General features: G+C 59.8%; 2 protein-coding genes and 1 long non-coding RNA gene across 5 annotated transcripts in view; 1 reads left to right on the top strand and 2 right to left on the bottom strand.

Annotated features, from left to right (window-relative positions):
* Positions 1-240: 240 nt before the first annotated feature.
* CTSH (cathepsin H) lies at positions 241-8467 on the bottom strand. The gene is made up of 12 exons (XM_072869741.1): positions 8325-8467; positions 8113-8144; positions 7900-8005; positions 7734-7804; positions 7066-7170; positions 6648-6734; positions 5710-5765; positions 4492-4573; positions 4334-4402; positions 3788-3894; positions 1764-1889; positions 241-1104 (listed from the first exon to the last, which is right to left on the bottom strand). Exons 1-12 carry the CDS (start codon positions 8395-8397, stop codon positions 1029-1031), a joined length of 990 nt encoding a protein of 329 aa, XP_072725842.1. The 5' UTR covers positions 8398-8467; the 3' UTR covers positions 241-1028.
* Positions 8468-8615: 148 nt separating this feature from the next.
* Positions 8616-20500, bottom strand: part of RASGRF1 (Ras protein specific guanine nucleotide releasing factor 1) — a 43546-nt gene continuing 31661 nt past the window's right edge. For all 3 annotated transcript variants that reach the window (XM_072871354.1, XM_072871355.1, XM_072871356.1), the window contains 11 exons: positions 19937-20107; positions 19623-19735; positions 18799-18911; positions 18301-18361; positions 15734-15837; positions 15271-15355; positions 14774-14971; positions 13903-13982; positions 12664-12781; positions 12240-12308; positions 8616-9629 (listed from right to left, as the gene is read on the bottom strand). In XM_072871354.1, coding sequence (XP_072727455.1) covers positions 9537-9629; positions 12240-12308; positions 12664-12781; positions 13903-13982; positions 14774-14971; positions 15271-15355; positions 15734-15837; positions 18301-18361; positions 18799-18911; positions 19623-19735; positions 19937-20107 — 1205 coding nt within the window. In that variant the 3' untranslated portion in view covers positions 8616-9536. The remainder of the gene's footprint in view (positions 9630-12239; positions 12309-12663; positions 12782-13902; positions 13983-14773; positions 14972-15270; positions 15356-15733; positions 15838-18300; positions 18362-18798; positions 18912-19622; positions 19736-19936; positions 20108-20500) is intronic.
* Positions 12623-14118, top strand: LOC140656086 (uncharacterized). The gene is made up of 3 exons (XR_012043970.1): positions 12623-12756; positions 12896-13020; positions 13911-14118. It is a non-coding gene; the product is annotated as an uncharacterized lncRNA (long non-coding RNA).

The following is a 20500-nucleotide window of genomic DNA, read 5'->3' as shown; positions in this document are numbered from 1 at the left end:
ACCGCCTCCTGCAGGGACGGGGAGCCGCAGTCGCCTTAAAGCTGGTGATAAAAGCGAGCTGCGTAACCCGGGGAGGTTGCAACGCTTTGCACCCCGCAGGAGCGGCGTCAGGAGCACGGTGCCGCCGACAGACACCCGCGGGGTCGGATCCGGCGCCACGGCCGGAAAACAAAGGCAAGGTCGCGTCTCCCAGCGGCGACCGTGCCGGTGCCGCTCCGGGCCGCGGAGAGCACACCGCCACACGGGTGACAAGTCATCTTTATTCAGTCAGTGGTAGATTTTAGCGTGAAATAACAGCCAACAAGTGCCCCCTACTGACACACGGCCTTCCCGCACCATCGTGTGTTTCTAAACGATTAGCAATAAGCTGCTTGCTTTCTTCATTGATTCATAAAAGAAAATCATCCTTTTCTTCTCTATTTGCTTCCCTCTATTAAAATACCCTATCTTTTAATACAAAAAATACTGAAAACATTTAATGAAAATAGATAAAACATACAAATCACAGCACTCATCCTTCTCTAGAGAAAGGAAAAATCGCCTTCAAAGAAAATTAAAAGATCCCTAGAAGTTGCATCTGTTGATTGGGGAACGGCCTCCTGAAGGAAGGGGTGAGCTTTGTTGGGGCAGCGTCTTAAAACTGGGTAACCGCGTGGCATTTCCCCCGTCCACGCAGCCCCCGTGGCCGACAGCCCCAGCAGAGCCCCAGGGCCTCGGCTGGGACGGGGCAAGCAAGGCACGACATGGGCGCGCCGAGCGAGGCACGACACGGGCGCGCCGCAGCCGGGGGGAGAAGGCAGGAGGCTGGCGCTCGGCGCAGGGGCACGCTTGCTTTTGGCTGGGGAGAGGACGCGTGGGTCTTCCTGCTGCAAGAAGCCGCGTGCGAGCCGAGGAATCTGCCTGCAGGTGACGTTCAGCAGCCTGGTATTTCATCTTGTTCTCACTTCCTTCATTTTAGCATTCAGAAATTTGTATACAATCAGTCATTCCCTTTCCTATGCCCACTTTCCCCAGCCTGCGCTCTCTTCTTACACCTGAGGAACTGGGTAAGATGCACAAGCAGCAAGACCACACATATTCTTGCCGCGTTCAATAAGGAAGTACCTAAAAAGAGAAAGAAATGCGTATGAGTGAGTGTTCCCTTCTCCGGCAGGGTCAGCAGGATGGCTACTGGCATAAGGCAACTGCTCTCATGATGTGCAGGCTCCTTTCTCATGCCAGCGCAAGGAGCAATACCTGTGACAGAGCCGTTACCGCCAGCAGTTAGCCGGGCAATGCTATTCCCCGTCCCCCTCCTATCACAAACTAGCAGAGTTAGCACCTGACTCTAAAAAATTTCACTTGCAGCTGGAAATACTTGCGGAGCTGGAGTGAAAACTCACTCCTAGCACAACCCATTCTTCTCTGGCCGTGTAACCACGGAAGAGACACGGTGCTCTCCTGGCACCGTGCGAACCAGCGGTACGGCAGCTCTGCACACCCTGGCCGAGCCCCTGGTGACAACGGCAGGTCTGTTGATGTAAGGGTCTGCTCTACCCGGTCACCCCAGGACTGGTTTGTAGAGCCACATCTCCTTCACTGCTGAGGCTGGGATGATTGCCCCTGCCTCTTCCCAGAGCATGAAACGGCTGCCAAATTTCAGCTTGAGAGCGTAAGGGTGACCTAGGGGCTGGTGAGGGTGGGTGGAATCCCACGCACGTGACTGTCCTTTTACCAGGTACAGGGAGACCGTGGTGAGTCCGGTAGGGTTGGGACCTCCTTACCCATCCATGCCCCACAGCGGGCCCCAGGAGTTCTTCACAATCCAGTAAGGAGTCCCATTTTCTTCTCCATACCCCACAGCGAGGACAGCATGGTTCACCTTGTCAGGAGTGTGCTCGCATCGTGGGCTGCAAAGAAAAGGGAAGGTAATGCAGATTTGTTACATGAAAAGCCAGCCTATAATTAATCATGGATTAGCCAGCATTCTTGATTGCACTCCAACTGCAAAAAGAACTAATGGATACTCTGAACTTCCAGTTGTGGAGAGCAGGGAGGGAAGCCAAGAAAAGGAGATACTGCTCTGTTTTCTTACTCAGAAATTATTACCAGCCTTATCTGAAGTCAGGGCGATAGGCTACATAGACCTTTGATCTGAGCACCTGGTCTGGCCTTTTGTTCAGAATTAACATCAACATCGTCACACAAGAATGAGCTACAATGAAAAAACCGAGGAAAGGAATTTTTCCAATGAAAACCAGAAGCTCTTAGTGTATCCCAGTAATGGTTTGTTCTGCCCCAAAGTTCAGGGGCACTGTTCCCCAGTTTGCACAGGGAACAGCGAGTTCCTCCGTCTAAATACAAAGAAATGTGTATTTCCTCTGAATTTCCAGCTTTTAAATTGCACTTGATGAAAGTCGCTGCCTGTGATATAAAACAAGACAACACAAGGTACAAGCTCCCATCTCTAGAGCACCTATTTTTAAACATTTTCAAATTGCAGATAACTAAAAGATCAATAATCCCCACAGCAGATTTACTTTTCTTGAATCTGTTAACAGTTGGATGGGGAGAGCATAGGCTGAAACCACTGGAGCATCAATTATTCCCTACGCTCTGACTTTAAATCTACCTTAGACTATAAATCTACAAGATAACTTGGCGTGTTCCTCAAACTGGAATCCTATTACAAAGTATCCTGAATGTCTCACCTGCTTTTACACCTTATACCCGCCTGTTGCTTGCTTTAAGCTTTGAGATTACTGTCTTTATCGCCAACAGCAAAGCCACTCAAATTCATGGTGCTGCCTACACTTTCCCTTGCTGCTCCCTGGGGCAGATCACTCATGCTTAGACTCTTAGTTTAATTTTCCCTGCAGTTCTACGTGACTGAGGATTCATTACTCTAAAGTATTTTTCTAGTTCTCTCCAAACATGCACTTCTCCCATTTCTTGCCTAACGGAAATCTATCCTGCCGCAGTTAGCTTCCCTAGTCTTTCCAAAATATAATAATCATCCTTTTAAGTAGCTCTTTGCCTTGGCTGTAGAGCTAGCTGACACAACACTCGAGACCTTCTGCTAGGTCACTTCATGTCTCAAACTGATTTTTCATCTCTGCTGCTTTTCTTACACATCCAGCTGCAGAGGCAGGTAAGCACCTAATGGGATTGGCACGAGGTGCTCGGGGACAGCCTGCCCTGCAGAGAACAGCAATGCCGGGACCCTGCCTTAACACCACGACCTGCAAACCTACCAGCTCAGGTGTAGGGCAGCGCGAAGGCAGCTACGCCGCTCACCACCCCCCCTCTGAGGTCTAGTGCTGGAAGAGCTGCGCGAGTGCCACAGAAACTTACTTTGGTTAGGGCTTACCCTAAGTAAACCAGACACGTTCAGGGCTGGCCCTGCCACCATCCGCAGCTCAGACACACACACACATCAGCCCTGGACAGGCTTCCCCCAGCCCTGCGGCAGGGCTGCAGAAGGATCTCCCGAGCTCACGGACTTGCTGAGCTTCGTTCCACATACACTTCCACATACAGTCTGGTCTTCAGGTTGGACTGGTTCCTAGCAGTAAACTGGCTGCAAGCACACTGTTCCCTCTTCCCTGTACTGCGCTCTCATCCCCCTGGGAAATCAGTATATCAAGGCTCAGTTTACCTATGTTTCTATTTTCTCTTTAAAAGAAATGCAAGAATGCAGTCCAGCATCCCTGCGTCCAGTGCCACAAAGCAGGCGAAATGGGGACGCGAGTGATTCCAGCCCTACGCCTTCCCCTCACCCTCACCTCCCGGGTTCAGAAATACTCACTTTGTATAGACTCCTTTTCTGTAGTGCATGAAGTTACCCGTCACCTCAAACGCAAAGCTCACTGGGTTGTGCTTCCCCACAGCCTCTACCATGCCATCCTCGTCATACTGCAAGAGGAGGATCCCAAGGTCATTTATCTCCCAATTACGCTGGAACCGGTCAGGCTCCCCAGAGCAGCAGTCAGAGCACAGTGGGGATGGCTAGCCCTGGCTTTCTGCTTGCAGACAAGGAAACAAGTGCTGCTTCATTGAAGGACAAGAACCAACACTTTCTTACAGTCTGGAGGTGCACCCGCTGTGGAAAGCGGGCAGAGACCTAGTGCCTGTATTTTGACTACAGCACTTCATTGGGGCCTCCTTCAGAAAAGGGAGTCAGCGGTGTGCAGGAGAGGAGGAGCGTGCACGCCAGCAGCTCGCTCCTCTCCCAAGAGCAGGCAGGCGGCAGCTTGCGCTGCAGAGCCCGGCACGCCTTGGGGCATCCGAGCACCTTCCAGGTCAGGCTTGGCACAGCCCTGGAAGTTTGGAAACGTAGCCCTCGGGGCCTTACCTGCGTGATATTGATAACATCCTTGACAAACGCAATAGCCTTCTCCGGCTGGAACTTGCATGTGCCATTCTGTGCAGACAGAAAGGAACCGGTGTTAGAGCCTGCTCTGGACCCTGCTCTGCCGCTGCAGAAATGCGTCTGAGCTGCGCTGGAAATACCTCGGCCCGGTACGGGTATGCGTCCTCCCCCATGAGCCCTTTGTTATACAATATGTATTCAAAGGCTTGGCTTGGCAGGCCCCTGCAAGACAACACAGCCAGAATGCAGATTAATTAGGACAGTAACGCTGCAGCTTCTGCAGAGCAAAGCCATCAACGTTCCCTCGCAGTCCTACAGACCGTTCCCGCAAACTGGGGGGAAAGGGAAGGACAGTGTGTACCCCAGACCCTCTAAAGGCATAAACTCCAGTCTGTTCCCACAGTATCTCCCTGCCTGGGACTCCTGGCGTAGCCCATCACGCTGTTTGGCATGGTCCTACACAGGCACAGGGAAGACCCCACTCTCAGGGGTGCCTAATCCCCGGGGGGAAACGCCGACACAGGAGCCCGGAAGGCGCGAGGCCACCTCGCCCACACAGCACCAACCGTGCCAGCTCAGCTCTGCAGCCTCGCGCACTGAAAGGTGTTTTTCCGTGACATCTGCCCGGCCTGGCCGGGGTCCCCAGCTACAGCACGGGGGAGGACCAGGGACCCAGATCTTCAGCAAGAGCTGCTTCCTTCCTCGGCCACCTCTCGCAGAAGGAAGAAAAGGGGAGTGTGATCAGGGCGTGCTCACGAGGAGAGGACTAAGGAAGAGTCACGAGAAAAACTAAAAGCACCAAGAGTGGTTTTGCTCAGCTCTCTGAACTTTCCTTGGGGACCACTTATCTTACAGAAAATGTAAGATTCCAGAAAGCTTTATTTGCTGCCTTCTCTAGCAACGCCAGTAGGAGTTTACCAAAGAGGAAGCAGAGGTTTCTGTGGTTCCTTAAAGCACCATGAGACATGCATGACCCACGAGCAGAGCAACAGATAAAACTCCCCTTGTTTTCCAGAGTATGTTAAAGCCTAGCTATGTAACACTCGTGACTGCAATATCAGAAGACATTGTAACAAAATAAATATCAGAAGAAAAACTAATAAAGAAGACGAACAACACAGGTTAGGAAATGCTGCAGATTTAGTGAAACAATCTAACCTCTCGGGAGGGTGAAATTAAAATAAGCAAAGCAAAGCAAACCAAACCCAAAACCGTTTTCCCTGACACATCTCAGCCAAGGGGTAACAAAAACCATTCCAAGATCTGGAAGGATCCCAACCCTAGATCTTGAGGAAGGCTGTCAATCACCCAACATAAGATACTCTTATTTCTATTCTTTATTACTTTATATTACTTACCCACTGCAGCCATGGTTGTTAAAAGCCTGAGCGCAGTCAACTAACTGTTGTTCCGCCTACGGAAGAGTTTTTTGAGTCAGTATATACTCAACATCTGCATTCGGAATGAGCGAGACAAAATGCAACACACATGGCAGGTGACCGAGGAGCGCGGGTTTTATCTATGCAGCTAGCTGTTCGCCTGCTGCGAGCAGGAATCGCCCAGCTGAACGGCTCCACGTCCCGAGGAGCAGGACGAGGAAGACGTGGAGCTGGCAGCCCAGGATGCTCCAGCTGGAAGAGGCATTCCTCCTCACGCCTGCCGGGACACCGTCCCACCCACGGGAGCGCTGGCTGAGATCTCTTTCAAAGGCCAAGTTTATTTTTAACACTTACACCCAATCCTCAGCTGTTCTAGTAAGTCATGTAAGTGGCTACTGTCTTTCTTGTTCTTCGAGAATACAGATCCCCTGGGATTTTAAAAATCAACAGTCTCACAACATGCTGCTTGCAGCAAGCTGTTTTGCAGCAAGGAGCTCCTGCCAGCTGGCAGCACCAGACACGGCTCTAGCTAACCGCGCCTGCTCCAGCGGCAGGGACCCGTCAGCCTCCAGCCCCTCCGGTTTCATCCTGCTCCAAAAAGGGCTCTGCCCGAGCCCAGGGCAGCGGGACGCTCGGACCCCGAGAGGGGATGGCGACAAGCATGGCCTTGGGCACGGAGAGCTCCCAGCCACGCTGCCCCGCGCCTCCCCGGCAGTTCTGCTCAGCTTGCAGAGAGCTGCAAGGGGTCTGCAGGGCTGGGGGTGCCTGCCACAGCCGCACGCAGCGAGGTACAGCCGGACTCGGAACAAGCAGCCAGCGGCTGTCCCGGACAGGAGTGGGCTGGCCCTGCCGGCAGCCCCGGTGGATAACCAGAGGCAGGACTTGCCGTCAGCGTGCAGGAAAGGAAAATCTCTTACCAGAGAGAGGAGCTTTCCCGTCGCAATAGCAATAGCAGACTCCAAACACCCTGTGGTGGAAAAGGTCCAGCAGCTCCCGCAGGGGCCCTGCATTAGGAACCGGAGAGGAACCGCTCCATAACGTGGGGTCACTGGCCTCCCCAAAACACCAGGGCTGGGGCAGAAGGGCATGCCAGGAGCACAGTGTTTCCACTCTCTGCCGGCAGCCGGGCTTTGCCTTCCGCTCGTCCCCAGCCCAAGGCTGCTCCAGCCCCCTGGCCACCCTTGCCCCTTCCATGGAGTGGGTCCTGGGGGAACCTGCTTCCCTGCGGGCATGCATGCCCCAGCACTCCTCCTCCCGGCACGGTGCCCTGCCTGCAGTGCTTAGCCCCTCTCCCAGCCTGCTCTTGGTGCACCACCGGTGACACACACTCCTCACCTGGTTTTTCACGGGCGTCACATAATTTCCCTTCTTCCTCCAGTCGATGGAGTCGGGATACGGCCCAGAGCCACGCAGGAAGTTCCCCTTCGTGGCCGAGCAGTTCTGCAAGCGAGGCGGGAGGGCTGCGGCAAGCCGCCGTGCCGGGGGACGGTGGCCCACGGACGGCCACCCTCCCCGGGGTGGAGGGAGCGGTGACTGCCACGCCGTTCATGCGGCCCCGGCCTGCTGCACGCCAGCCACTACAGCCGGGGAGACCTGGGCCAGCCCTGGAAGAGCACTGCCAGCCCACACCCCCGGCAGCGGTGCCCGAGCTGCTGAGGGAGCTGGCAACTCCCCAAACAGCCAGGAGCAGGCCTTAGGTCTACCCATAAAAATACAGATCAACCTGCAAAGCTGAAAGCTGAAGCGGCGATTCAGCCGGAGCCAGGGTCAAGAGGCAGAGGCGGCTGACAGCTGGGAAGGCAGGGGATGGGGGCTTCACCTCGCTCTTACCCAGGCTCCGGCGGGACAGGGCACCGCGCTTAGCAGAGTGGATTTCAGGCCGCGCAGGGATGGGGTGCCGACCCACGCGCGGGCGCAGCACGGCACAGAGCCCCCCGCCGCTCGGGGTCCGCCGTCCTGCCGGACCCCCTCCTCCCCGCCCGTGCTGCGCTCCCGTGACTTACCTGGGGCTCTCTCCACAGGTACAATTTTTTAAATTCAGCGAAGGTCAGATCTGAAAACTGGTTCAGACTCACTAGAAGGAGGAGGAAGCGGGAACGTTTTGCTCACTGGGGGTGAGAGCGCAAAGCGGGCGCAGGGCCGGGCCGGGGCTGGGGAAGCGGCTCCTACTCTGGAAGCTGTGGTTGCCGGCGTTGTGCTCCTCGATCTGCCTCTTGTTGCCGAGGAAGATGCGGAGCCGGCGGGGGTACTCGTCCGGGCCGTACCGCCGGTTGTTCTGCGGGGGCAGAGCGCGTCAGCCGCGCACCGAGACCGCGCCGGGTCCCCGCCCGAGCCCCGAGCCCCGGCCCTCCCCGCCGCGGCGGAGGCGCCCCGAAGCTTTACCTGCAGCATCCAGGCCTTGAACTGCAGCTCCTCTGCGGGAGAGAGCGGGCAGGCGTCAGCGGCTGCCCCGGCTCGGCTCCCCCGCCGCCTCCGCGGCCCAGCCGCGGGCCCGGGCCTGGGGAGCGCCCGGGGTGCGGCGCCGAGCCGAGCCGAGCCGAGCCGAGCCGAGCCGAGCCCCCTTCCCCTCCCCTCCCCTCCCGGGGCCCCTTTACCTTCGGCGGAGGGAGCCCAGGCGGCGGCGGGCGCCAGCAGCGCGGCCACAGCCAGCAGCGCAGCCCAGCCCATGTCCGCGCCGAGCCGAGCCGAACTGAGCCGAGCCGGGCTGAGCCGAGCCGAGCCGAGCCGAGCCGAACTGGGCCGAGCCTCCGCCGGAGGGGCGGGGCAGGGGGCGGGGCAGGGGGCGGGGCTTCCCGTCCTCGCGGGGAGGGGCGGGGTGTCCGCGAGTCCGGCGTTGACCCGCCCGATAAAAACAGCCCGAGGCCCGGTTCACCCTGAGATAGAATAGATTTATTAGCAAGAGGTAATCAGGAAACATATATTTTTACAAAAAATGGAAATATTTTTCCAAACAAGCTGTAAGTTGAAATAGTTTTAGGGCTTGAAAGAGAATTCTCATACCACGAGGTATTGCTTACAGCAAAAGTGTTCTGGTTGTTAGAGTGGAGCATGCCTGCCACTGTAAAGTTAAACTGTGTTTATATACTGTACAATGTAAAAAATACATGGTAATATTCACAGAATAAGCACTACATTACTATATTCCTGCTAGAAGGTGGTTAGACAGGATTACAGTATATGTAATAAAAACACTCGGTCATCTTTTTCTAATTCTACATCATGTTACTCATAGTGGTCACAAGGTATACGGATCTATAGCATATCAACAGAAGCTGGTCATGAGCCGTATGCAGCGGGGAGAGGCAAAGGGACGTTTCCATCTTCCCGACTGAGGAGGGACGGGGGCAGCGGCCGGGAGGCCCCGCGGCGCCGGGCCAGCGCGGGGGTGGCACACGGAGAGCGGGCAGCTCCGCACGGAGGGACAGACTTTGACGCGTTCTCTCCCCCCGCCTTACAGAGTGTGCCCGGGGATGTTACTGCCGATACCGCCCGAGAAAGAGCTGCTCCGCGCCGCCCCGTGGGGACGCGCGGGCTCGCCCGCCCGCCCGCCAGCCCCCTCGAGAAGAACAAATGACAAAAATAACATCATCGAAAAGAAAACGGGACTCCAGCAAAGTGTCGATGCGTGAAACCTTAAACGATGCGGGAAATCCTACGCGAGGTCTACTGCGGCCTAAGAACGAGGGGGCGGTTTGCTTGGAGAAGCACATACGTGGAAGTCACTCCAGGGCGTCCAACAGAAACGAACATATATACAGTATGGTATAGCGTGTGTACACGAGCAGCCGCCGGCCACTGCTCCAGGCTCAAGAAGGCAGTTTGGGCTCTATTCGCAGAGAAGCTTCGTAAAGGGTTTCTTCGTCCATCACAAACGACTGGTCCAGCAGGTACTGCGTCACCTGGAAAAATGAGAGCCAAACCGTTAACGGGGAGGACTCACCTCCGCTGCAGCCGACGATAAATGCTGAAACTGGGAAATGATAAAGGCCCGAGCAGTAAACAATGAGTCGCAGAGAAGTGCCTGCAGTTCCTGCCAACCGACGCAGGCATTGCACGTGCTTATCTCATCCCAGGATTGCAAAGTCTTGCCTAGTCCTCAGCTGCTCTTCTGTTTTTCTTGCTTAGTTTTCCTCTCTGGTATACTGTTTTATCAGCCACAAAGTTCTCTCTTGTTGAGAACACAAAATCCTGATAATTAAGGCACCGCCTAAGTGTGGGACGACGTTCTTGCTGCAGGAATGCTGCTGATGGGGCAGGACATCTGCTCCGGTGCTAGCAGAAAATCTGCTTGCAATTCCTGGCAGATTTTTCCTAAATTACTTTTTGGCCGCGTTAGCAGCACGGCGTGCGCAGCTGATGCTGAAGAAGGGCGCAGCCCATGCCGGGGCAAGGCGCTGCGCCTGGGGTTTGGAGCCGGCCGGCTCGAGGAGCAGCCGGCAGCAGAGCGTCTGCCCGGGAAGCACCGGCAGCACAGACGGGGCCTCATCCCATCGCCCACAAGAGCGTCCGGGAGCTTCTGTCCGGCTGTGTCCCACCTCTGCAGGGAGACGGGGCGATGCACGGCCGCGCACGGCACCACCCGCACTACCCTTCCCCGCTGCACTTGGTGTTGGCTGTTTTCAGCCGGGTTTCTCGGGGCGGTGGGCTGCTTTCACAGATGCTGATCTTCTTCCTGGGCAGGAGAGGCCAGGAGGAGGCAGGGGTTACCTGGGATGCCCGGTTGGGAAAAGGCTGTGGCGTAAGCCCAGCCCCAGGCAGGTACCGACGGTGCGGAGGGCAGGGCTGAGGCTGCCTGGCGCCGCAGAAGCTAAAATCAGAGCCCGCGGCTCCCCGACCTCCGCCAGCCCGGCCAGGGGGCACGGTCCAGAGGGACTGGGGCTGCTCCTGCCACCGCACACAGAAACCGGCATCATTGGAGGGTGGTTTGATCACCAGCAACACGGCAGCCGGGCACTGGGCAGGTTCGGCAGGTGCCTGCGGGGCAGCAGCACTGTTTCTGGAGGGTTTGCTGCTTCTGGAGAACAGCAGTGCAGGAGAGAGAGGAAACCCCCACAGCGACCAGCCCAGTTCCTGGGTGGCTCTGCCGTGCTGCGGCAGAGGAAGTGCGAGGGCGGCTGAGATCTTTCATCTCATCACACGTGTGGGGGCCACCACGAGGCGGAGGGGCTGCAGGCTGCGGGGGGGTGGGACACGCTCTGCTCCCAGCCCGCACCCCCAGCCTGGGGAGGGAGACGCTGCCCCGGAACAGCTATTTCTCAGCATCTCCAGGGTGGGCTCTGCCGGTGCCGGGGTAACTCGGCTGCACGCAGGCTGCTGGGAGCGACCCGTGGGGGGACGCAGAGTCTGGCCCTGCTCCACGCAAAGCCTGCTGCAGGGAAAGGGGGGCCCGGCCGTGCAGGCGAGGGGCAGTGCGTGCATTTGATAAACACCCAGAGCAGCCCCTGGAGCACTCTGGCCATGGCCACGCTGCCTGCCCTGCCCAACGGCTGTCACATCCGGGCGTAGCTGCTGTCTGCAGCAATGCCCCCGCTGCAGCATCCTGGGGGAGGCACGGGGGAGCCTGCTGTGGCCCCTGCAGCCCCCCTCCGTGCCCCGCACCGCTGCTGACAGCCCCCGGCAAGGCACAGGCGCTGCTCCTGGCGCGGAGGCGCCAGCCACGCTCCTGCTGCAGCCGATGGGCAGCAAAGGGCAAGGGAGCGCAGGGCGCGAGGGCAGCGGTCCCCGGAGCCACCGACGCTCATTACTCATTCCAATGGAAGGGCCTCTGGATGGGGAAAGGTACAGCTTCTCGTTCCGCCTCCGGGCAAAACACGAGCTCCAGCTGAGCCCAAGTCCTGGAGCTGCTCTGCCGCAGGACGGGGACCTCCGCAGCAGACCCTCACCCACGCTCTCGCAGCGCACAGGCCTCTGCCTCGGCTGACATTTGCCCAAAAGCGGCTCACGGCGGAGGGCGGCTCCATCCCCAGTGCCCACCCGCTCCCCAGGAGCCCTTCCAGGCTGCTCCCTTGCCGCGCTGCCCAGCCACGGCCGTGCTCCAGCCCCAACTCGGCAAGACCGTGCCAGGCTGCTGCCCCCCGTTCCCACGATCGCGGCGGCTTGCGGAAAGAACCAGAGTGAAACGACAGTGCTGCTTGCTGGGAAGAAACGGCAGCAAAGCTAGGGACGGGCAGGGACGGCGCTGACTTGTTCTGGCCAAGGCTCAGCCGGCAGGAAGCTCCATCCTCTTGCTCTGCCCGCAACGCTGCGTAGGCATTTTACACCGCGCGGCATGAGAGGCAGCAGAGCAGGGGGTCGCTCCCCATCTCCCGGGCCTGTCCCCCGCCGCTACGCCTCGCCTGACACGAGATCCCCCACCTGCACTGGTTCTGCTAACATTTTGGTGTTAAATTCCTTACAGGAGCATCACACCTTCCCCAGAGGAGCTGCCAGAAATTGAAGGCTGCTTAGACGCTGCAATTGGAGTGGGAGATGAGGAGAGGGAGCGCGTGGCTCTCGGGACAAGGCCGTACCTTAGGCTGGTGCTCAATCTTGTAGGAGGTTTGCTGGAACTGGCGGATCTCTCTTATGATGTGCGAAATCTGTCCGGAGGTAAAACACAGAAGCTGTTCACGGCACAGCCACCCCACCGGCACCGCGTCCCAGCGGCTGGGAGGGCGACGGGCGGCCGGTGGAGCACGCTCCATCCGCACCCTTCAACTACAGCACGATGCGAAGGGCTTTTTTGTTTCTTCCAGACCCATCCCTCACCAGGGACAACCCCGGCTGCGTGCACGCGTGCAGGGGGACGTGTGTGGCCGCCTGGTGCTGTGTGGATGACAGCCAGCTGTGGGGACGGCGCGGGGTGGGCACAGACCTGGCCAGCACCGCGGCACCGAGCCGCATCGCTCCAACCCCGTCCCCGCATGCCCGCCGCAGCGGGGCTGGGAGACTCACCATCCTCATTTTGGAGAAGTTCACCAGGCCGTCCTCGGTGTAATTCGGGGTCCCCTCCTCGATGAACGCCAGGTCGGTCAGGTACATTCCCAGGTAGGGGACGCACGGAGGGTCACAACTTTGGGAGCAAACCGGAGACAATTGGAAAGAAAACTGCCTTACTCTGGGGCTTTGGGGGGGGAGGCTCAGACTCCACAGTTAGCAGAATTGAAGGATTCTTTCTAATATGCAGAAACCCTAGAAGGAAGCCTCTCCCCAGAAAGGCTGCCGGTCTCCTGGGCCACGTCCTGCAGCTGCAGTCCCCAGGACAAGCCTGAGCTGCGGCCGTGCCCCACGCAAAGCCGTGGACCGCAGGAGGTGAGTCAGGGGCAGCTTCGGCAGAGGGCTGGAAAGACCTTTTGAAGCTTCCCCTGCCGGCCTCGGCCCCCGCAGCCAGCAAGAGCCCCGCCGAGAGCCGAGGGCAGCGCAGGCGCTGGGCTTGCCCCCCACCCTTCACCCCGCGCCCCAGCCCAGTCCCCCGGGGAAGGGCGCCGTGGGCCGCTGATGGGACACGGCCCGCGGGCGTCTGCCGTGCACGGTGATGCACAAGCCCGTGGGGATGCACCAGCTCCAGGGCAGCTCAGCACCCTGCTCCCCACGCACCCACGGCACCGGGCTCCTCGGCTGCGGGACCAAGCGAACACCAAGTAACGACGATTCGGGGAACCAGGGCATCTCTGCTGGGTGCCCGATGCCGGCTCTGAGAGGGTGCAGGGCTGGCTGCCATTGCAGCGTCGCCAGCTCTCTGCTGTGCAACGCTCCCTCTCGCTCGGGAGCCACCCTGCTGTGCTGCCAGTAAGGTCCGTGCTAGCTGGAGGGACGTGCACTGGCTGGCAGGAAACCGTAGCTAAATATAGTACACTTTGGGGTTTAAACTAAGACTCTGTAAGGGGAGGGGGAAAAAAAAGTTTCCCGGTGCCTGGCAATGATTTGCCCCTTCGCAATCCCTTCTATTCACCTCTTTCCACACCGCTGCCCAAAGGAGCAGCTCATTACTTGGGAGCACTTTGCAAGCCACTGCCCTGTGCCTGCTAAACAAGATGCACATTAGCGCAGGCTCTGAAATGGTCTTGTGAGCAAAGCCCCAGCCCGCAGCGTGGGAGCCGGGGTGGGACCCAGGCCCCCCAGCACCGCGGGGCCCCGGCCGGCCGTCAGCAGCCCCGGCCAGCGGCAGCTGCAGGAGAATGGTCGGTCACTCACTTTTTCAGTGCCTCCCTCAGGTTCTTGAACCTGCCCTCCGACGACACCAGCTTTTGTAGCTTATCGATCAGAGCCTTCGTCTGCAAGAAACCCAAAGTGTCACCTGGAGAAGGCCCTGGAAGAAACCCCCATCCCCGCGGCCGGGGGGGTGAAGCCTGCAGAGCCGCAGGGCCCCTCCATCCCGCCCTGCCCGCAGCAGCCACCGAGGCACGTCCCCCCGTCCTTGCACAAAAAGCTGCTCGACACCTTTGCAGGTACAAATGCTGCCCCGGCCGTCACACCCGGCTCCTGGTGACATCCAGAGGAGCTGAGCAAGCCCTTGAAAGCAAAGTTCCTCCAACACATAGTAAAGACAGGCTACGCGCTTGTTTCCTTCCCCTGCCTCCCACCTTTGCCTTCGCCACTGCCTGTTTCAATTTACAGGTTTATCACTTTGCAGGAGGAAAGATGGTGTTTCAGACTGAGAGGAGCCCCCACGGCGGTTCTGGCTCGGCAGCCCCTGAACAACTCCGTCGGGCTCTGCGCTGAGCAGGCACAAGCTGTTTCTGTACCAAGTAACTCAACGCAAGAATTCATTTTGCTCATGCATAATTGGTTCGACAAGCCCAGAAAACCAGTTTAAGGAAGCGTCTGCGTGTGTGCCTACAGCTACGAGCACTCCTTAGAAAAGGTTTCTTCAGCTGCACATCTGACCCGCAGGATGAACAAACCCAACAGCAACGCAGGGTCCGAGCTGCTTGGTCACACCAGCTCCCTCCTGGGCAAGACCTATAAAAGCCTGACTCCGTTTTCTGGTTTTTTAATGCACGTGTCATCCCAACACCATCACGCTCAGCCCGGCAAACCCTCCCCTGCTCCCCCACGCCCCTACCTGCTTGGAGACCTTGAGCCAGGTTTTCTTCAGGCGGAAGATGGCACTGCGGTTGAGGGAGGAGGTGATCTCCAGCACCGCGTTGTAGTTGTGCAGGCACCTGCAGATGTCCGCCACCGCCACCCACTTCTCGATGGCGCTCACCCGCGCGTTGATCTCCTCGTTCCGGAGGATCTCCGACGCTATCAAGTTACTGACCTTTGGGGAGACACCGGTCCCAGCCCGCGCGTCAGGAGGACTTTGGACAACAGCTACGCGCCCTCCAGCCTCGCGGCGTTTTTTAGAAAGATTTCCCGTCGCTGCAGTAGCCCCAGAAGGAGCGACCGCACCAGGGGATGCTCCACCTGCAACGGGTCCCCAGGGCACGCGACGTCCATGGAGCACGGGTCGGGGCAGGTAAAGCTCCTGCATCCCAGTCCCTGGCGGAGGCCGGGGCAGGTTGGCTGCGCTGCCTCGCCTCTGCCCGCCTCCCTGTCCCCTGCCGTGGCTGCACTTACGTCATTAAAGTGTTTCGTGTTCTTCATGATGTAAGGAGTCCTTTCGTTCTTCTCAAGCTTCATCCAACCTTGCCCAAAGAACTCTCTGCGAACGACAGCGTTCAGACCAACATTTATTTCCCGTTTTTCTGGGACACCCAAGCCCTACAAGCTCCGCTGCACCCAAACGGGACGGAGGTGCCGGGGCCTTCGCCCCCCCACGCTGCCGGAAAGGGACGGCATGGACGCACTTGTACGTGCGACGGACATGGGAGGCTCTCCCTGGGCCGGTCACCCTGGGGATGCCAGCAGATAAGCCATGGGGTCAGGCCTCAGATTTGGGCTCAAGCCCAGCCTGGACTACCTGCAAAGCAGGCGGCAGCTGGGAAGGCTTTGCACCCTCTGCTTTGGCCTGGGCCAGGCTGGCCGCGGGGGAGCCCCGGGCGACCAGAACAGCCTTTCCTCGCTGGTGGGGATCACTCACTCGTACGGGATCTTCTTGAAGACCAGGTGATCCAGCAGCGTCAGCTGTTCTGCGATTTCCAGGGCCGAATGGTTTTCAAAAGGTTCTGCTCTGACCCCCTCAGCCTGAGCGACAAAGGCAACAACGAGGGCTCGTCGGTTAAGAGCGTAGTACGATTTTTTACGTTTCACGCACATAAAATCAAAGCCGAAGTTGTCTTCAAAACCAAGAAATCCACTGAGCGCAACAGCTCTGCTCCCGCAAGCAGCCCGAGAGAGCTCACGCGGCAGAGGGGAGCCGGGCCGTGGCCCCGGCCCCGAGCGGGGCTGTGGCCCCAAGCCAAAGGCTTTTCCCCGTCAGAGCCGGCACGCGTCGTGCCGCACTGGTCCGACGGTCCAGAGGCACCGCATCCCCCATCCCGCCAGCGCCGAGAAGTGCCAGCTTCACGCAGCCCTGCGAACCCGACGGCTTTGATTACGTTATCGTGCAAGCACATGTACAGACACAAAATTAACTAATCTTCTCTATTTAAGTAATTAGGTGTCAGCTGTGGAACAGATCCCTGCACACCGACTTCTGCAACCACTGCCTTTTTGCTCCACATCTGTTTAATTAATAAAGCACCAGGGGATCCCAGCTGGGGCGGTGCTGCCCAGCCGTCGCCTTGTGCCCGGCAGCTCGGCCAGCCTCGCTGGCACCCCTCCACTGGCACCCGTGGGAGCCGCAGCTCCCGGACCCTGCCGCCGCTTGGGATGGCTCTTCAAGGGATGTCCAGAAAAGCAGGAGGACAGGGCCGCTCCCCGTCCCCGCTGCGGGGCTCTGGCCGAGCACTGCTGGCAGGCGCGGGGGGGCTCGGGGTGCCCCGTGCTCGGAGCCGCCCAGGCTGACAGCGAGACCCTCCGGCCCCAGACCTGCACGGAGCGTGCACGGACTTCGCTGTGCTTCGCCACAAACACAGCCCAAACTCGGGGTTCTGCCAGCAGGGAACCATCTACAAACCTGCCGCAGCACCCCTCCTCCTGGAAACGAGCAGCAGCGTCCCTGCTGTCCGGGTCCGGGAGAGGGGACGCGGCAGCTCCCAGCACAGGGGGTGCACAGGAGAGAGGGGCCAGGCTGGCGTCACGCCGGGACGGAGCAGCGCGACTGGGAACGGCGGGCGGCTCTGGGGACGGAGCTGCGAGGGCCGAGGTGCAAGGCACAGAGCGCGTGGGGCGGCAGGCGCAGGTGGGCGCGGGCGCGACCTCCCGTCCAGCCGGTTACTCCCACGGGCAGCTCGGGCCCGGGGGAGCGGGGGGGGGGCCGCCCCTGCCCCGCATCCCCTCCTCGCTGCCCTCCCCAGCACCGCCTGCCAGCCAACAGCCGGCCGGCCCCAGGAACCGCCGGGGCCAGCACGAGCGAACGGCCCATTGCAAAATCCCCTCCTGGCCGTGGGAAGGGGGTTTCGACAGCAGCTCCCGCTTCCTCTTTGGCTGAAGGGCCCACGGAGAGGCTGCGGGGGGTGCAGGCTGCGGGGGGGTGCAGGCTGCGGGGGCACACCCTGCCAGAGCACGGGTGCCTCCGACGGCAAGCGCTGGGTGGGCAAGCGGCACCGGTGGCACTCAGCGGCACGGGTGCCACGCAGGAGGGCTCCGAGCGCGCCGGAGGAAGGACCCCCCGGCCGAGGGTTCGGCACACGGCACAGCGCGCACCCCCGGCTCACGAGGAGGGGGCCGGGGAAGCCGCGACCCCCATCACCCCAACGTCTGCCCCAAAGCCCAGGGCTCCCTCGTGTCCCCACCGCGCCTCTGACCGCAGGTCGCCGGTGCTCAGCTGCTCAGACTGAGGAGCAGACCGAAACCCTCCAGTTTCGTTTGTCTTCTCTTCTCCAAAGGAAGTTTCGAGCACCCGTGGTTGCAGACAAAAGCTTAAAAAAACACCCAAGAGGGCTCAGCCACTCCAGAAGCCGGCCGGCAGACCCAGGGGACAGAGCCGCTGTTGTTTCAGGTGCACCAGGCCAATTTAAAGTGGCTCTTGGGTTTTTCTGGGAGCAGACTTTGTTTTTTTTTAAATGCAGGAAGGCGGCAAATGCACCGCAGCCACCCTGACGGTTTTAAATCCATCGCACGTTCCCAGGGCTCTGCTGCCAGGGAGCAGTGCCAACGCCAGCTGGGCCAGCGCCGTCACTTGGAACCAGCGCACGGCAGCACTGGCACAGGTCTGGGGACACAGAGGACACGGTGGAAACCCACGGGGTTTTCCTGCGTCCCTGGGGCAGGCACTGGCAGCAGCGGGCAGGCGCGGGCAGGCACAGGCAGCAGCGGGCAGGCAGGTCTCCGTGCCCCCTCCAGCCGTCCTGCTGACGGTGCAGGAGGACCAAAGAGCCGGTGGGCTGGACTAGGGTTGCCTCTGCCCGTAACAGATCCAGCTGTGCTCACAGCTGGCCCCAGCCCCAGAAAACCTCTCCCTGCTTTGTAGCCGTACACCCGGCCAGCGGGCTTGGAGAACCGCTCTCCCCCGAGCCGGGTGTGCCGGAGTGCGGGGATCTTTAGCTGTTCCCCTACCACCGCGCCGAGCTACCAGGCGGAGGGAGGAAGGGAAAGGGTATTTACCATCTGTACGACCTCCTCCAGGGTTATCTGATTGTCTCCTGGATCCTCCTGCGTCAAGGTCCTACGGCATGAAGAGACCACGTTACTTTAGCTGGGAAAGCATCAGACCTGCACGCCTCCGACGGGGCTGCAGCACAACTTTGTGGTTTTTCACAGATTAAACACTTGGCGTGCACAAGAACGGTTCTAAGTCCCATTTTCTGTTTTAAAGAGAAAAAACCCCTTAACGGAGGCCACAGCTGGCCCACATGCGGGGACAAGGCTGGGGGTCACACCTCGCCCACGGCCCCTGATCGGGTCCCGATGTGCCAGGGAGACGGATGCACGCAGCACCGCCATCCTCCTCCTCGGCTCCTCCCGAGCCCCAGGCCCTGGCCGCGGGCACAGCCCCTCCTGGAGACCTCGTCCCTGCTCTTACCCCCGGTGAGAGCGGGAAGCAGCCGCAGAGAGCCTGGCACGGTGTCCAGGAGAAGCAACCTCCCACCCACGGCCCTTCACCTGATGATGTTGGCGGCTGCTTTCCTCTCCTGGGTCAGGAGCTCGGGATCGTGAATAACCTCCTCCAGAAAGCTGATCACTCTGAACTTCAGCTCCTCATTAGTTTCAAAGTCCTGCCAAAGCCGGCACAGTCACAGCGTTAATGCACTATAACGTGAGTAACGTCGATTCCCAGCAGCTCCGCTCCTTTACACCCGGCCAGGACCGATGGCCCCGCGGAGCCAGCGCAGGCGGCTGCTCGGCCGAGGGCAGAGGCTGCCTCTCCCCCGAGAAATCCCAGCCCGCGGCGCCCAGCAAACGGGAACCGGCCAGGAAGGCACCGGGATCTTTTGGTACCATTGCATTGGCATCACCCAGCCTGGGAGAGGCGCGGGAGCTTCCCAGTGCCAACCAGTAAGGCACCGCTCCCAGTGCCCCCAGCAACCAGTGGCAGAGGGAAGGGGACAGCAAGGAAAGCCACCCGGTGTCCTAACCCTGACCCCAGCCTGGAACCCCCTAACAGGAATCAAACCCAGCTACGCCACTTCCACCGAGCCCGGCTGGGGCGACGGCTGCGGATCCCGGCTCCCCTCTTCGCACACCGAGCATGCAAACCCTGCGATCCACGCCTGGCCCCCCGCTCTGCGCCAGGGGCTCCCAGCCCCCCTGCTTCGCAGTTTTCGTCTCCTCCCCATGTCCACTCGTTTGCTTAATTAAAATAAAAAGTGCCAAATTGTCTTTCCAGCTGCAGCCTGGCTGAGCCGCCCTGCACGCAGCCGAATTCGTGCCGGTGGGGAGGGAGGGACCCCGCAGCGCCCACCCCTGCGCGGCCCCTCGCTGCCCACCTGCGAGTGTTTGGAGACCCAGTGCCGCAGCACGTTGAGGACCCGGTTGGTGGCCGCTCTCCGGATCACGAACTCCTTGTCTCCGTTCCTCTGGTCCGTCGGAAAGCCTGAAACTGCCAGCCACCCCTTAGCACAGCTACGGCTCCATCGGGAATCGCTTACGGATATTTTCAGGACTGCTAGAAGGAGCAGCCCCGTCTTCCCGAGCGTCCCTAAGCTGCCTCTTAAACGCAAGCGCCGGGGAGGCTCCGTGTTACGGAAATGGGCGCCCTGAAAACGCGTCCCCGCTCTCTCGGCAGCCCGGGGCAGGGTACCTGCGCTGGCGAGGGACATCCTGCGGTACTTCTCCTTGGTGGGGGTCCCCTCGTTGGCTCCCGCCGTGGCGATGGCGAACGCGGAGGCGGCGGACAGGGCGCTGCGGGTGCTGTCGAGCTCCCGGCAGGATGTCATGACCACGCCGTTGTTGTAAGAAAACAATGAGAAATCTGGGGGGAGAAGAAAGCCAACACCACTCTGGCCGCTGCCGCTGCCGCAGCCAGGTCCCCTCCCGCAGCCCTGGCCCCCCCCGCCAGCCCCCCCAGCACACGGGCAGCCCCCCGGCTCGGGGCACGTCGGGAACGGGGCTCATGGAGGTGGTGGGTGCAGACGGCCAACGCGGGGCTGCTCCCCACGGAGAGCTGGCTTCCACCCCACCGTGGCTGGGCAAAGGAGAGGGGCAGCTTTGGATGCACCGTGCCGCAAGAGTTTATCCAGCACAGCCTTAGCAGGAGCTAAGCCAACAGGGTGCTACGGACAGCGTTCCGAGAGCTACAGGGGAGGCCCGAGCAGGTGAATCGATGCTTGATGCCAGCCCAGGCTCACGTCTGGAGCAGCGAACT

Source organism: Ciconia boyciana, chromosome 8 (assembly GCF_034638445.1).
Source record: "Ciconia boyciana chromosome 8, ASM3463844v1, whole genome shotgun sequence".
Classification (NCBI taxonomy): domain Eukaryota; kingdom Metazoa; phylum Chordata; class Aves; order Ciconiiformes; family Ciconiidae; genus Ciconia; species Ciconia boyciana.
The sequence above is the reverse complement of the archived record's forward strand: the minus strand, read 5'-3'. Positions and strand labels throughout refer to the sequence as shown.

Bases quoted from the DNA above. Each gene is read 5' to 3' on its own strand.
- CTSH (XM_072869741.1), bottom strand. From the start codon at position 8,397: ATGGGCTGGGCTGCGCTGCTGGCTGTGGCCGCGCTGCTGGCGCCCGCC. The intron at 7,171-7,733 runs GTAAGTCACGGG...CCTCGCTTGCAG, and splicing joins ACCTGTGGAGAGAGCCCCAG to AACTGCTCGGCCACGAAGGG. The intron at 6,735-7,065 runs GTGAGGAGTGTG...TTCCTAATGCAG, and splicing joins TGACGCCCGTGAAAAACCAG to GGCCCCTGCGGGAGCTGCTG.